We start from the raw sequence: 17,882 nt of genomic DNA, 5'->3' as shown, positions 1-17,882 counted from the left end.
ACTTTGCTCTTCTCTGTAGTTGTCGGACAGATCAAAAACAGCACAAGGAAACATGACCCACAAACCGGTTGTACCACATTTTTTGATACTTCCACATCAGAAAACACTCTCTGTGTAGATGGGTGGTCTGAAGCTGCCCACAGACTGCCAACGACTTTGGCTTAAAACCACAGAATGAATAAACAAGTAAATTATAATATAAAAATGCATGTTGCTTTAAATGTTTAAGATTTTCACAAAGGTAATATTTATTGCAAGATCAGTTTTGTTAATGTATTTTTTAATGTATTCAAATAAGTACATATTTCATATATGTATATTTTTAACTTCACTTGGTTGCTCTGAAATCATAATTCTACAGAATAATGATGTGACTATAGCCTGGCTTTTTTCATTAACTACTTAGGTCAGGGTCATAGATAGCTTATAAATGAGAGGCAAACCTAAATCATGGAAATAATACAGTTTTTTGGCTACGCCTCCTCCAACGCATGAATTAGAAACGTATTAGCAGGACAGTACTGTGAACGTTAAAACTACAAACCCCAGAGGTCTCCATATTCAAATCCTTTTCCGCCGATTGGATAACGTAGGATCCAATCGCTTGGTCGAGACGTGTCTCGCATTCATAGCATCCTTCAGTCATGGCGTCTGTTTGGGCTAAATCCGTTGTTAACCTGCAGGTTTTGGCTGTTTTTTTTTGCCTAATGGTATGTCTGCCACCGGGGGGAGGGCAGAAGAAGAAAGAGGTAATGTTACAACCGTAAAAATGTATTTTTCATGTAAAACGGCCACGCTACTCACTGAAAGGGATGTGCAGGTTTAACCTGCCGGTGTCTTTTAAGCTAGTCTGGGTTAGTCAGAATTCCCAGGAAGTAACGCAGAGAGAGACTCTTGACATGCCGTTTCTTAGTAGCAATAAATTCCATTGGTGCCAATATGTGTTTTAAAGAAAAGTCTTATAAAAAGGTGTGCTTGTCACGTTTTCTGCTTCACTACGCCCTCCTGTGTTTCTGACGATGACAAAAGGGCACGCATGAATAAGCAGAGCAAGCTAATGCGGGCTGTCAACAGTTGCAGTATGCAAAGTGTGTTTTGTTTGGAAACCGTTTCTATTGGTGCTTTTTGGCACTGCTTACTCAAACACTGGTGCAGTGTCGCGAGTAATGGCTTTATTTTGAAATCTGTCAGAATAGGAAGTGTTACGGTTTACTTATCAGTAGTTTTATAATGCTGGTGAGGATGCCAGAATAACCACAACTGATAGCAGCGTGCTGAGGTTTCTGTGATGCGCCTGTTGCCGGTGTTCTGTTCAGTAAAAGAGCGTGGTGTGGTTATTTTATTGAAGTTGTAGTGGAACAGTTTAATCCAAAAGGATAGTGAGGGGAAAGTCATTGTATTTACGCAGCCAAATGTATTTACAATATGAATAAGGTCTGTTCACCAGCTTTGCATTTGATTCATTAAAGTAAGTAATACATGTTCTGAGTTACCATATAAGCCCCCTAATTATATCAACAACAGGCATATGACACATATTTTAGCAATTTTGGGATGATGTGCAACGCTGTTATTGTTTTATTATTTGTTCTTGATTTAGTTCTAGTCGTAGTCTTTTGACTAAATATCACACAATTATAGTGATCTAAATTTAAAGTTGATTAATAAATAAAGTATATAAAGTGTAGGGCTGCAACGATTCATCGAATAATTCGATTAGAAAAAATTTACTTAGATGTTTCGTTTAACACAGGACTTTGTAGCATGCTGTGTGTTAAACGATGTATATGTGAGCGTTTCACCCACGTTTGCAACTTAAAAAAGACCTGCAATACAAACGTATTTAGGATCAGCGTGTGAATAAAAAGTCTGAAAACAATAAGCCCACGTAGTCTTCAGTTTTAAACAAAAAACACTGATAATTCAACAATGCAAATGGTGGAGCCGTTACCGAGATGGTGAGCTAAGGTTGAGTGAAAGAAAGTGTTTTCTAGCATCCAAAACAGCACTGTTGTTCCTGTGCTCACCTTTCAAATCTTTACTGCAAAAGTCAGCTAGAGTCCTTCATCAAACCACCTCATCAACAAACTCTGACATGAAGAAATGCAACCTTTGTATCTGCTCCAATAATATTTATTTCAATTCTTTCGTAACATTTTCAGTTTAAAAGTGAAATCGTATAAAACATTGTATTATTTAGATTGCACTAATATTTAAAAATATAAAAATAAAAGTTCTTTTCATAAGCAAATAACAATGTTCATGGGCCATTAAACTCTGAGCCAAGACCTGAGGATTGTTAGGTTGGAGACTGAATTATTATTAATAAGGGGGGTTGAGCCTGGAGCCTATCCCAGCTGTCATAGGGTAAGTATCATAGTTGCAGGTATGTCACAGGGCTAACACACAGAGACAGACAGCCATTCACAGTTTAGCATTACCTACTACTGGTAACCTAACCCTGCATGCCTTTGGACTGAAGGGGGAAGCCAGAGTATCTAGAACCCACGCAGACATGGGGACAACATGCAAACTCCACACAGTTGGTGAAGTCGATGTCAGGACCTTCTTGCTGTGAGGCAACAGTGCTTTTTTTGACAGATGTTGTATACAGTTAAACTTACAATTTCTAAAATGGAAACCAATGAGCAGTTCATTCTGAAAGATCTGTTTTTTCTCTCTTGAATATTCATCATTGCTCATTAAAAGAAAAAAGTATTTCTTATCTGATTAATCGATGGAATAATTACTCGAGATTACTCAAACACTAAAATAATCGATAGCTGCAGCCCTAATAAAGTGAAGAAGTTTCTAGTGTTTTTACTGCTTAGAGTTGCTTCATACAAAACATCTTATTTTCCTTGACATAAAATTTGAAATTTGTCCATGCTCTTGTCTTCCTCTCGATCACTGATATTTTGGGGGGTTTTCATGAGAAACAAGGAGCATGAGAGCTAGCTGAACCACCCTTCCAACACTGTTTCCCGCGTGCAGATCAAATTGTGAGTGTCTAACCTTATTGCACAAGAGATTTCTTTTGATCGAAGCACTTCATCTTGCCTTTCTACTAGGGATGTTCCTAGTGACTAATTTCTTAATAAAATAAAAGTGTAGAACCTCATCCTTGTTTGGTCATAAAATCTTGAGCACCTCTTCTAAATGGCTCTTGACTGCACTGTCAGCCAAAATGGTTATCATATTGGGTGGTGGTGCAGTAAGTGGAGTCAGCATCTAGTCAGATTTAGAAGTAGTTTTAGGTAAACTCGTCAGCATTCAGCACTGGAGCTAAGAGTATCGGACTGTGTAGAAAACAGCTACAAAGCACAGCATGTATCAGGCTCTTTTTTCCATCATACGTTTTCCTATTTTATTTATTGATAGAACATCATATTTGTAAATATATGTAGCCAGACATTTTGTGCTACCAATCTACAATCCACGCAAACACAGTAAAAGCCTGATGCTCCCAGCATCAACTAGGGAGTTGAAACAGGAACATTTACTGGGCCACTTTATTTTTAAAACCTTAACATTCTGTGAATTTAGACCAAGCCGTGTTTAAAATTACATTAATTCTGCTTTTGAACTGTTTGCAGTACATTCATGGCTTTGGTCTCTATCTTTAAACTAGCACTCCTAAAGTTTTCACCCAACAATTAGAATCAGTGATAGTGCCACTGGCACTGAAAATGCAAAAGTGCAAGGTTTTTTGTTTTTTGTTTTAAATTTTGGCCTAATTTAAAAACAAAAGATGCTAACTTTTTTGTATTGTACTTTTTAAAACATAAATACAAAGGGCATATTAGATGTTTGCCTGTGACTCTAGATGCTGGCCTGACAACACAGAATGCAGAATGAAGCATTAAATAAGCAGGTTCAAATTTAATAAGCGTAGTCACAAAAGTATAAAAATGATATATTAGCACTCTGGGATATCTAGATGTTCTAGACCAGATTGGATGTTATAGTCCTTTGCCATTGTAGGAATTTTGTTTGTCTACATAGTCATGATCAGTGGATTTGTATGTGGGTAACTTCAATAGGTTTTTGTTGGTTTATCTGCAGAGTTGATTGTAACTTGTGTTGTGATTCTATCCTGTAATGGTTTCCATTATTAAAATCACAAGATCATTTTCTTCCCTTTCATTTCCTTTAGCTATATGTAGTGAAGTTATTTACCTAAAGTCTGATGAACCCTGCTGACTATAGTATGTTGAGCAGTTATATATTTTTATAGACCACGGGACTTGGATCAAGTCAGAATGCTGTTGTGCCTTTCCTGTTGGACCACCTCATCAACACCTTTCTTCTAAGCTGACTTTGAAAATGAATAGAAAATTAATTGAGTGGACTAATTGTGGAATGAGTACAAGAAAGAATGCATGGACAAATACATGACAGGTGAATGAACATCTGAATGAGTGAATTGAATGTGTCACCTAATGAATGAACAAAGAACTGACTGAGTGTAAGAAATGATGAATAAATGACTGATTAGCCACTGATGAAAAAGTACTTGAATGAGTGAGCAAATGAATGAATAATTGAAAATGGCAAGTTTGCCTTGCAGCTTGCTGTAAACCCTTTCTGTCACTAATTTGAATGGCTTGGGAGGTGGATCTGTAATTAATGTGCCATATTGCATCTAGGAGACTTTCAATAATTATAAAGTAACAACTTCAGGCTTGTGTATCTTAATGAAAATTAAAAAATGAAAATGTGTTACTATATAAATAATCAGTTTTGTGTAGTTTGTGGGAAACTGTGGCTGGTTTAAACCAAATTTTTAATGTCTTGTTAAGTGGCAATGACAATGAATAGATTTAAAAAATAGATTATTATAAAATTCTTATTTGTAACATTATTCATGCAAGAGTAGTAAGTGCATCAGTGCTTATTTGCAGCAATGCCTTGCTTCACTTTCACAAAAATGCACAGGAGAGTTGCCTGTTATAGTCACAGTCTGTTAGACACTGACCGGCTCAAGGACACCTCTACATTACCTAATGAGTGGCAGAAAAAGCATTTCTCAATTACTTACCCGGCTTAAATTTATCCAGCTATTATTAGTTTGCTTCTCTGACATTGAACTCTTTAAAACTTTGGAGTTAAAGTATTTTGTCTGCCAACATTTAACTTTGGACCATCCTTTATAAAGTACCAAATAGAAGAGAGGAGGTAGTCGCACTTGCATACACGCACACACACAAACAAAGCACACAGCGCACACACACACACAGAGTGAGAGACAGCCATACTTTCGATGAGCCACAGGAGAGATATTGAGGGGTTATAATGTGAGAAATGTATTTTCCCAGTTGCCTGCCAGAGGCCATAGCAGGAGAGGTGGAGGAGGCGGAGGAAGATCTTATTTAGCTGGAAATGGACAAAATGGTGAAGCAGCACTTTGTATTCCTCTCACCAATTTCTGCTCTCCCTCACTGCCCTTTCCTCTGGCTCTGGCCAATGTATGATTTAACTCTAAACTGTAGTGAAGGATAACATGATCTGAATGTTAAAGGTAAAGCTGTTAAATATTTAAATGTTGTTTCGTTAAATAAGTACACATAGGTTTGCATATTTGTTTGTTTTTTGGCTCTAGTCACTTAACTGGAACTAGATCATAGCTTTAACTCATATTTATTAAAATATATTTTTGAAATTTTGTCCAGTCTGCATACAAGGGATCTCTTATTGATTTTTAAATAATGTAATTGAATATTCTGTTTAAGGGAGGAAGTTCAGGCAAGTTAGGATGGTTTACAAACTGGAATTGGAGAGTGGCTTTTTGGTCATTTGGCCATCAAGATGTGTTGGTTGGCATGATAAGGTGCGGCTTTTACTTTGAAGGAGAAAAGTCTCTGTTACACTTCAAGTTTTACTATCACTTGGCCAGTGGTGTTTGTAGAGAAGTCTGACTATGCAAGCTATGGATGAGAGCATCAATTCGCTAGCAACCAAAGCAATCAAGAGGAGGTTTTTGGTGCAGCCCTTTGCCAACAGGTCAGGAATGCACTTTTATCCTAGCAACCAGAGATTGCCAGGAGGTCATTGCCCAGTTTCTTGGCCTGTGTGTCAGAAGGCTTAGGAGATTCTTGAAAAGTATATTGGAACCTCTATTTGGAAACATGTTTGCATCCTCTGGGCAGAATGAAGTAAATCTCCTTTGTCACTATGAGTGGACAAATAACAAAAAGCAGAAAAATAGGTCTAAATCTGTAGCTACTATAAAAACTTTGTGACCTACTGTACATTTTGCACAAACTGAACATTGTTCTAGCACATTTATTGTTGGCATGTATACTGTGTGGACATTTGGGCTGGGATTTGATTCCTCAAAACCAATTCTTAAGGTGTGCTGGCAGAGCACATCAAAATTGTATTTATAGTTGATCTAAACAGTCACACTGGTTTGCAGAGTTAAAAGACAGCTATCATGAGGTGTATGCAATATCCTTTAAAAACAGCACACGCTGTCCGATAATCTCTTCAGAGTCAGATCAATAGTATTGCACTGGGGGTGACACATGAAAAGTGACACAAAATTTTTGAGCAAGTGATGAAAATAAAGGACAGCGAGAGAGTGCTAGAAAGAGAAGTTCAATGTCTGGCTTATTTATCACCTCCACACAGCTGGCTAGCTTCTGTGGGAAGTGGAAATGAATGATGGATCATTGTTTTCTGAATGTTATAAATAATTTCAACATAGACAATATCTGATGAGTGTTGGAAAAGTGTAAGGAAAAGCATTAAAAATAAATTCTGTAGTAACTCTGATAAATTATTCTTTAGTGGTAAAAGGAGAAGTATTTAGACTGGGGGTGTCAAACATAAAGCTCAGGGGCTAGAATAGTCCTGGCAAAGAATCTGGCTTACTTGGAGGTTGGAAAATGTAAAAGATGGCAAAGATTGTGTGACTTTAGACTGTATTTTCATACGTTTCTAAGTTATGTTTCCCACAATGTAAGATGTAAAATTTCAGTCTTGAAATTTCTGATCAAGACTGATGATAACAAAGAAACAAATTAAAATAAATAAACAAATAACTTATGGCAACAGTGCTGAAGCCTGCCTTGTTTTTAATTCCTGCTTTTTGTGACTAAGCTAGAGGAAGAAATGGTCATTGCGACAGAAAAAATATTTATATCCCTTCAGTAAGCCCTCGTTCATCACACCGGCTCTGCTAGATATTAGAGCTTGTTGTGTTTCTGTCTGAAGGCTGACCACAGCACAAAGAAAGAACCGGTGTAAGCACTTCCTATACCTAGGTATGTGGAGTCAGGGGAGGTAAAGAGAAAAAAGTTCAGGGCGGCAGGCAAGAAGAAATTATATATCAAGAGAATTATATATCTTCAGAGAGATAGAGATTGCAAACTAGTGGGCTTGCTACCACACCCAGGGACCAGTCTAATAAGTGGATCGGAATAATAAGAGACTGCTACCTCTGCACACAGAGGCCCAATAAACTACTGGGTAGGCCCTTCAGGGCATAACCCAAGCCACTTCCACCGCTTAGACTGGGGCTTATAAAGCTGTGTAAGCAGTATTGACTCTTGGTTTTCTGTCTGACTTGTTCATGGGAAATGCTAGCTTACAAGTTACACATTTTGCTGATTGATTTCTAAGAACCAGCAGATACTGAGAAAATATGTGGTTCTTTTTGTTGTATCATGTTATATTTTGATGTTTAATGCACTGTGCTGATTTATGTTCTTGAATTTGCATCCATTATCATCTTAAAATATTTAAAAATTTACATGAAACACTAAGAATCTGGTCAATAGGGTTTTATTTTTGAAAAGGCTGCAGTAGCTTTTGACATCATGCATTAGTCTCTGATTAACCCAGTTTAGCTGGAAACATTATTTATTTGGCACATTGCTAGATTAATTAGAGAAAAACAGACTAAAGACTGTCCAAAAAGGGCTTAAGCAACTTCTGTTAAAAATAACACTACATGTCATGGAATTGTGATTGTTAAGAAGTGCAGCTTTGTGTTTGAGTCTAATTTTAGCCTTTTAAGTGAAAAATAAATTAATAAATAAAAGAAGATCGAATTCTGGAAGACACAAACAATTTCATTACTGGGAAGAATGTATGCCGTAAAGATGATGCTTCTGTCACAGTTGCTTTATTTCTGTCAGAACTTCCTCATCTATCTTACTAAAAACTATTTTATAAGACTGGGTGACTCAGTGATTCTCCATTTTATATGGAATTATAAACCCCATAGAATTAGGAAGGACCAATTCTGCAAGAGAATGAGGGAGGGCTGGCATTACTTAATTTCATTTTGTATTTATTACCGGTCCACTGTTTCTTGCTCTGGTTTTCATTGGATAGATGAGAACTTCCTGGATGGTAAGAGATAAGGCGTGCATTGTCCGCTGTAGCCATCATGTCCCCTACTTGGAGACATAAATCTTGTAATAGATAAAATCTGTGTTCCATACAACCCTGTGATCAATAATGCAATCCATAATACAATTAAAATGTTTGAAATGGAAAAAATATGGAATACTAATAAATATTGGACCACTCTTTTTTTCATTAATTAATTTATTTTCTTTTACATTGAATATAAAATGGTCCATTCCTCCACTTTGTCCTTCTTTACTATTCTGTTCAGATATGCATACTCAGAATGCTCATTTTCAGTTGGTCCTCTCTGTCATTTCTTTCTTGTGAAAATAAATGCATTTTTATGTTTTACAGGTCAAGAGAAATGAATATTGTATCCAATTGCCAGTTTTTCTTCTGTTGCCAATAAAACCCAAACCCAAAAAGGCATAATGGTGCCACATTTTGCACATAGAAATGTTTCATTGTACTTCCAGTTAATTCAAGGGTTATTTTGTTTGGATCTTGCTCATTAACCATAGTTATCTGAATTATTGATGCACTGGTGTCAGGCCTGCTTTCGGAGTGACTGATGGCCCATGCTGCTACGTCATTTTCCTCCCCCGTTATTTCTCCCTTTCTATCTCTTTTTTTTCCCCCCCCTTTGAATTTCCAGCATGTGTATCTAACTAATTTCTGAGTGGGAAAAAGATCTTCCATCCTTCCTCCCATTATCCACCCTCTTTCTGCTCCCTTGTCACGTCCCATGTGGTTTTTTTTTCAGTAACCACCCTTTTCTGCCCAGCCATGTAACATTTTCATAATTATGTTGTTAGAGATGAAATGGTATGAAAATTTTATTTCACGATTATTGTGACCAAAATGATCACAGTTATCATAATCATGGTGCAACTAAAATATGTGGAAAATGTTCAAGAAGTACTGATGCACACAATGAAAGAATGTCACCAATTTTAAATTGAATCAAAGAATAAAACTCAAATCTGTGCATTTTTTTGGAGTGTATGGGGACTTTGTTTTTTTTTCCTTCAGTGTGACACAAGTCTTATTGCAGTTTTCTGACACATTGTGTTGATTTATAATTATTCTTCATACTGCATATAAAATGTGCAAAAGTGCTGCTTTCATAGGAAACCAAAAGTTTGGGTCGTCTTTTGACACATAAAAACATTTAAAACATTAACTAAAAGACATTCCTTTCCCGTTGTATAGGTTGCATTTAAGCAAATGTGATGACCTAGGCCACTTTGCAATATGGAGTCACAAGATGACGATGATGCAATGAACGCAAAAACTGACAAACATTAATAATCAATATTTGAGTCTACTTTTCCCGTTGAACCTGTTTTTTAAATCAACTTGAGTATTGCCGGCTTTTAAGGAACCCCGTATTTGTTTGGGTGACTCTGCAGCCTGTGATTATTTGCAGTCAGTGAACATAGTCTGCAGACACACAATGAGAAAAGTATCACTGAACTCTCACATTATTGACAAGCTTTTCACAAGTTAGATAGAGAAGCTACGATATTTCTGTCCTGCTATGAAAGTCTCTACATCATACACTGAACTAAAAGTTAATTTAGCCTGCATTCACTATAATGTGGAGGTTATGAAGAGATTTTGTATGTGTCTGTACACAGGGTGACCATTTTCTCTAAAGTTTCTTGGCACTCTTAAGATCCAAAGTAAGACCAAACTTTAGACTTAGTCCATTTCGACAGCTGCAAAGCCTCTGATACACTTCTACTGCCTCCCGTGTTGTTATAGACTCAAAGCATCCTCATGATGCAGTATTTCTTTGTTAAACTGTAACAAAGACATTGCAGTGTGCCCATAAATTACACAAAAATGTGGTAGATTGCATGTTTTTGTTTAATTAAATTACTATTTTGGTATAAACACAACCTTAGAGATTCACTTACTAAACAGAAAATCTACCTGCATTTGGTGCTTGGCTGTCAATTTTGAACCCTGATCCCTACATTTCTTCATTACTCATTATGGAAAATGCATTGTTGCCATAGCAGTAGATGCTGTCTTTCCCTCCTCGTTATATCTTTATTTTTTTCTGTCAACTCTCATTCCATTTTCCTTTAGAACCCCCCCCCCCCCAAAAAAAACAACTTTATTCCTGAACTTCTGTCTCCCTGCTTCTGCTCCCTTTCTGCACACCCCACCACTGCATCATCCCACCACCACAGTGACAGGGCTTGCTACATAGCTGACATGAGGTGCCATATTATTCTACTGTGTATTATGTGTGTATGTTTGTCTCAGAGCGTGTTTGTGTGTCTGTCTGGCTTGGGGCTGATAAGACGTCACGGTGTTATCCTCCCAGACAGACCTGTGTGACACTGATGTGTTCACAGGCCACATACGCACTCACACAGAAACATATTAAAGTCCATATTATATGGACTAAGATATATACACTTGTATACACAAAGTCTTCATTATGTACTAGATTGTTATGCTGAATGCCTTTAGATGTATACATGTATGTATTTATTAATGTTAAATTTCACAGATAACTTGTTATTCTTTCTTATTTTTATTTCTGCTTCAATGGATGAAAGCTAGTGTTAAAATGGGGCTAAAACTGTGTGTGTGTGTGTGTGTGTTCTTTTGTGTTCCTCTGCATGAAAAAGAGATTGTCATAAGTCTGCCATATTAAAAACACTTGTCATAAGCGGGTAAGTACAGATGTGTTAGGGTAGATAGTAGCTAGGGGAAATAGATTTTTTTTTTTTTTGTTTGTTTGTTTGTTTTTTGACCTGGGCACAATATTTAGTGTTAGTCCATGTTAGGGAATGCTATACCAAGAAATTTAACAGGTAATGCGTTATTAAATTATGTTATCATTGCCTTTTGAAAGAATGTATTTGTCCAGAGGATGTCAGGTAATTGCTGTCGTGTTTCTGGCTACTTCTCATTTGCTCAGTCAAATAGTCTTGGAGGCCTGTCATGCAGCTGGAAGAAGCTGTGTTGATGATTATGTTTGGGGTTTGATTTTAGTGATTATAATAGCAGAAAAAAACACCTAAAAGTACTGTGAGACTAATGTTAGAAACTGCTCATCTTTCTCCAGCTAAATATATTTACTAGAAATTTCAACTCTGTCTAAGACTCCACAGTCCTAGAGATCAATTGGCGACTCCCTTCAACCACCGCTTTCTAAAAAATTGGTAAATGCACTATTTTTTTTATAGCACTTCACAAGTGCTTTCTGTCTAACAGGCACACACTTTCATACTTCAATGCACGCATCAGAGAGCAGCTTGGGATTCAGTATCTTGCCCAAGGATACTTCATGAGTATTCCCCAACCAGTTGTGACTGGTTATTGTCAGTTGCTGCAAAATTGACTGCTAAGCCCCAGTCACACAGGCCTAGAGACTGATCAGCAACCCCCTGGTAACTGCAGGTCATATTCCCCCAGTGCTACATGAAATTTTTACAAAATGGTATTGCTGCGCTGAAAGCGTCACCGTCCTTGCGATCACTTTGGTCACCAGCAAATTGCTGCAGTGGTCCATAGTTTGACCATAGTTTGACTCAAAGATGTTAATGTGTAGGGATGGGAATTGATAAGAATTTAGTGATTCCAATTTCATTATCAATATCACTTATTGATTTGATTCCGTATCAGTTCTGTTACCAATTCTGACTGGGTTCTGATTGGCTCCACTTTAAGCTCCACGTTAAGTAGCAATGGTAGTGACGTTCAGATTAATTGCATGCTGTGTGGTCAGGTGTTTGAACATGTTGGAGATATTTCCCCTCTTGTGTTCAGTGATGGGGTTGTTACACAAAAAAACTAATTCTTACACATATTACAGAGAACTCTATTCTTAAAAGTAATGCAGTATGTTACTTAATTACCCCCAGGAGAAAATAATTTGTTAAACAACTTGTTCTTTCACGTTTCTGCATAAAATGACCTCAGAAGTATAGTCTCATAATTACCATTTAACAATATAAACCTCAGGCTACAATCCCACTAGGGCTGCCACAATTAGTCAACTAGTCACGATTAAGTCAACTATCAAAATCGTCGACTATTTTAATCGTCAACGTGTCGTTTGAAGATCCTGAAAGACGCAGGAATAAGTAGTAGGATCTAAGAGTGTAATAATGGACTGAAACAGAGGATGGCAGCAATGCATCTACAAGGATGCCAGCTGCCGTTAAATGCCAAAGAAGAAGTAGAAGCAGTCTCTGGTGTCGTAGCTATGTCCAAATTCAGGGGCCGCATCCTTTGAGGCCGCATTTATAGGCCGATTACATCACACCGACGCGACAAATGTCCAAATTCGAAGACTCCTCCAAATGTGGCTGACAAATGCGTCCTCCTTTTCCCCAGATTTGAAGGATGGGTCACTTGACAGTTCCTGCTCATATTTTAATACAACTTCTGGTGGCTTACTGCAGATTTTTCTCTGTGTAAAAGAAACGGCGGTGGATGGAGCAGCTAAAAAGTTTGCTTTTATTAATATCAGAGTTTGCTGATTAGGTGCTTTGACGAAGGACTCCCGCTAGGTTTATATACATCTCCCCAAATATGGGCGAAGCACTCACATTTACATTGTTTAACACATTGGCACATTATGGAGTTGTGCATTAAACGAAGCATTAAAGCAATAAATTTGTGTTGAGAATTTTTTTATTATCGAATTATTCAAATTATTCGATGAATCATTGCAGCCCTATTGTCCATATCTAGGCTTCAGACTGTACCACTATTTCCCTCCTCTGGCACACAAATCAGCTGATCACAGTGCAAGTGCAATTTGAACCGAAAAGCGGGAATTGAACTACTTGGAACCAGTCCTCTAAAAGAACCAGTTCTCAATTCCTATATCTATTAACTTGTCTGCAAACACTTGCCAACTCCTCACCAAGCAGTAGTTAAACTATTTACACTATAATGGTTTAAATCACATTGGAACTGTAGGACATTTACCTTCAGAGTAAAAGTTGCCCCTTTTGAATGTGCTGATTCCCGTTTTAAGGTGCAACTTTTACTCTGAAGGCAAACATTATTGGTTTCTGTTTTGCATCATACTTTTTCAAGTTTCACTACTGCTCAATGGTTAGTTGGTCAGGTTTTGCTGATAAGTCGGCATCTTCCATGCTAACTACGTGGAACTGCAGCAATCTGCTTGTCACTAAAACACCAACAAGGAGGTTTTTGTTGCAGCAGCCTCTTTGTGACTGATTTCACCTAGCAACAAGAAGGCCAGATTACCCTTTGCTATGAAACATCTAAAAGACCCCAGCAGCTGTGGAAAGTTAATCTTTTGTCAGATTAACTTGTACCAGAATGTTGAGAAGAGAAAAGTATGGTAAAGGAAAGAAACAGCTCCTCATTTAAAGCACACTGCATCATTTTTCAAAAATGGTGGCATGGGTACGTATGGCTGTCAATGGAATTGGGTTAGTAGTGTTTATTGATAATGTGACTACTGGTATATTAGCACCATTAATTCTGAAGTGTACAGGATTATATTCTCTGCTTAGATTTAGCGAAATACTGCAAAAGTAATTGGAGCTTCACACTGAAAGTGGATAATGACCCAAAGCATGCTGCAAAAGCAACCAAAGTATATCTCAAGCAAGTAAACTGGATATTCATCAGTGCCCAAGTTGGTAACCTGGTCTCAACCCAATAGAGCATGCTTTTCAGTTACTGAAGTCAGAGAGACCCACAAACAAGCAGCATGAGAAGGTGGCTGTACTAAAGAGCTGAGAAAGGGAAGCAACAGTTTTTTAAGCTTAGTATTTAAACTTTTGAGGATGTGAGAATGGGGAACTGTGAAATGAGTATAAAGAAATGGTTATGATTTATAAAAAGTTAATTCAGTATGGTTGTTTAACTCTTTTAATTAAAACTGAAAGTGCTCTTGAAACATCTTGAATGTTTAATTTTAAATCCATTGTAGATGGATTTTGGATGGATTTTAAATCCATAGGCAAAACAACATGGGTGTTGTCCAAATAATTATGGAGGCAACTGTGACACAATGAACCAAATCAGTTTAGATTAAAGCTGAATGCCAAATGTCTTTTATTGTCAGACCTCTATCTATTTCTCTCTTTCACTACTATGAGCTTACTAATTTTGGAAACTCTTGCTCTTGACTCTATTGGAGTGCTAGACAGGATGAAGTATCATCAATGTGAGAGTTTTTACTTAAGACAATTATCTGGGAAAACTAAAGTGAAGTCACGTTGCTTCATTTAAGTCATATGAATCTAATAACACCAATGTCTTATTTGAGCTGTAAAAACCTAAAACTGTTACATGCATGGTACATAAAAACTAAGAATCATGCACAACGTATATCATTTAAATACAATAACAACATGATCAAAACACAGGAAAGTGCTGGTGACAAATACGTGATGTCACATCTAAGGATGGGAATTGATATGAATTTAGCGATTCTGATTGCAGTACTAATATCACTTATCTATTTGAATTCTTATCAGTTCTCGTTGACTTCTCATTGGCTCAGCTTTGGAGTCACCAGTAACATAAGTTACTTACCCCCAGAGCAAGCAATTTGTTACACTACTTGTTACGTTACTTAGGTCATTTTACAGAGAAACGCCAAACGCATTGTCATAATTACCATTTAACAAAAGAGACCTATAGGATAAAATCCCACAGACCAACACAAATCCCTATCCTAATGAGGACCCACATATGATCTTATTCCTAATATTTGGGTATGAAGACAAAGCTGACTGGACAAGGCAGCTTTGAAAATTGGCACAAAGAGATTTGAAAGCGATTGCCATAGTGATTATATTTTAAGTGATTATATTTTAGAAACATGAACAGGTAGAAACAGAGGCTGAAACCTGCCTGCTCATCTGTTTCTTACCTGTTGAAGTTCTGGGTCAGGGAAGTGTGCTGGGGTCAGCATTCACTCAACTGTAACATCACTTTGCGTTCTTGGCTAGCTTAGCATTAGCATGCTATCTGTGCAGATGCTTGCAAAGAGCTGACGTTCTGTTAAAAGTATAATGCGGCTGTTTCTGTCATGGATGCAATTTGCACTTTACCATTGCACTTTTGTGCAAAAAAAAAAAAAAATACAAGTAATATTCATATCCATGCTGCGCACTGTGCCACTATTTTCCTCCTCTGGCACACAAACTAAAATCAGCTGATTGCAGCGCAAGTGCAAGTAGAACTGATAAGCAGAATTGATAGGCAAGCAGACTAACAATTTCAAGTAATTGAACTGGGTTCCCAATTCCCATCCCTAGTCATGTCACGCTTTTATTTATTTTAATAGTTTTTGATTCCTATGTTAACAAAAACAACAAGTTAACAGAAGCCTTTCACAAAGAATCTCTTAACTGAAAAAAAGAAAAAAAAAACTGTACTATGACTGACAGATCATGTCTAACAAGGAGCTTGATTTGCGATGATTGCAGTCCTTATTTTAGCTGAGGAACTCGTGGTCACGTATCATCCATACTGTTATGGAACAGCCAATTAGTCTCGCTTGATGAGCTCAGACCGTTATCTGTTTAGCACTAGTTCACCATTTCCCAACTGACACCACTTTGCAGTTGGCTATAAGACAGCTGGGCTATGAGAAATAACATTACTGCAGTTGCTCTAAATTCTGCATTCTGAGCAATTGAACATGGGCTTAAGCTTTAATGCATGGGTTTTATTTCCAGGCAGTAAAATAAAAAGGTTCCGGACAGCAGCTTTTCTGCATTGGCTTTATGCTGGCTCATTCTGAAATGGGCTCTTTAGCCCGTTTGCCACCCCACTCTGGTCTATGTGCTTCATTAAACTAAGGTTAAACATAAAAAAAAAAGTTGCCATCATTAGATAAGATGTTTGCTCACAGGTTATGTTGCTCAGTCTTGTCTCTTTGCTTACTCTTAGCTTGCTTATAAAAGCAATACTAAATCCACTGAGTAACCCATCATATTAGAAGATTCTTTATATAATCCTGATTTATGTTGAAAACTATTAGTTGAAAATATTTTTAGTATTGTTTTTTTTTTTCCACAGTATGCACAACAGTTTCTTTTGCAGTGTATTTTGTTTTAATGTAGTAATAGAGAACAAAACAAATTGTTGTGTAACTTTCAGTCTCTCTTGGATTCATTTGAGCAGAGATGTAGTGACTTTCAGTAGCCTGTTATTTGATTGAAGTTTTAAATAATTGTCATCTAAGTGATATTATCCATGTTGAAGTTTAAAAACTGCTTTAGAAGAATGGAAAAAGAAAGTATGCAGACCAGACAAAATGTAAATAAATTGAATTGTAGAGCATAGACAGTAGATTTGAAGACAGTTCAAATTTCTAATTGATCTAGGTGTACTTGTGATATTCTTTGGAGGTTTTTCATAGAATTATTGTTGAAAGCTGTGAGAATGAGTGAAACTGCTTACCAAGGCGTGAATGTATAACAAATGTGAATGAGGCTTATTAGGAGTATGTCTGTACTAATACTAGGAATAGATTTTAAAGGCTAATGAGGTAGCAAACTAGGCCAGTCACACTTTTTAAAAATATGTGTGTTGTGCACTTGGCCCTGACTAAGACTATTAAAAACTATTGATGTATATCTCAGACAGGTGTATCAATTTAAACTGAGAAAAAAAACCCCCAAAACCTTCATTTTTTGTTGTTAGACAGGACAAGGAATGCGTTTACTTTTTTCTTTCTCACCTAATTGAAGTGTGCTGAAATGTATCTGAACTGAATTACTTGTAACCATAGATCTTGTGCTGTTGGAACGCACTGAAATGTTAATTAAGGGATGAAACAAAATAAATGGCTTTCAGAATAATTCTTTTAAAATATTCATGATTTATTCATATAGTCAGTTTTAAAATATGATCATGTGGGCATTTTGTTTACCTCTGCGGTGAATATATCACTATAGAAAGCAGCCAGAGCTCAGCCATGCTTGTGCGCATAATCTGTGTGCTCTAGTACTTGTACCACTACACCTCTGGCTATAGCTAGCCCCTTTGGTGAAGTGCTTTAGTGATTATCTTTCCTGTTATACAGCAGGTTAATGAATTACAAGGTTACTGAAATTGGTGTTAAGGGCAGATATTTGAAATTCAAGAATGCTACAAAAAACTGTCCATGATTTTTACTACTTTAGAATGTGACAGTTGTAATTACAAAACTTAGAGGCTTAGTTCTATGATGGAGCTGCTATAATGGCAGCAGTACTTAATGGAGTACAAGCTTGCATAAAAGAATCTATCCCCCACACACATTTAATTTTGTGATATCCTAGGGACCATCAAAAATTAAACACTAAGATTTTTTTTTTTCCAGAAAGGATTGTCTGTGTTTTTATTTATTCTCACAAACAAAGCAAATTACTGGATAAAATTTGCAAGAGCGTCTCAAGTAAGGTGGAACCTCAATTCAAGGTTGATGTGTACCATCCAGAAGAAGCTCACAGAGCTCTTCCAAAATATACTTGGTCATGCCAACGATTTTGACCGTAAAACTGCACATTGTG

At 37.0% G+C, this 17,882-nt stretch overlaps 1 protein-coding gene across 1 annotated transcript in view; it reads left to right on the top strand.

Moving 5' to 3' along the window:
• Positions 1-594: 594 nt before the first annotated feature.
• Positions 595-17,882, top strand: part of tusc3 (tumor suppressor candidate 3) — a 75,187-nt gene continuing 57,899 nt past the window's right edge. Inside the window, exon 1 of the mRNA XM_003449983.5 lies at positions 595-749. Coding sequence (XP_003450031.2) covers positions 645-749 — 105 coding nt within the window. The 5' untranslated portion in view covers positions 595-644. The remainder of the gene's footprint in view (positions 750-17,882) is intronic.

This window comes from Oreochromis niloticus, linkage group LG6 (genome assembly GCF_001858045.2).
Source record: "Oreochromis niloticus isolate F11D_XX linkage group LG6, O_niloticus_UMD_NMBU, whole genome shotgun sequence".
Taxonomy (NCBI): domain Eukaryota; kingdom Metazoa; phylum Chordata; class Actinopteri; order Cichliformes; family Cichlidae; genus Oreochromis; species Oreochromis niloticus.
The sequence above is the reverse complement of the archived record's forward strand: the minus strand, read 5'-3'. Positions and strand labels throughout refer to the sequence as shown.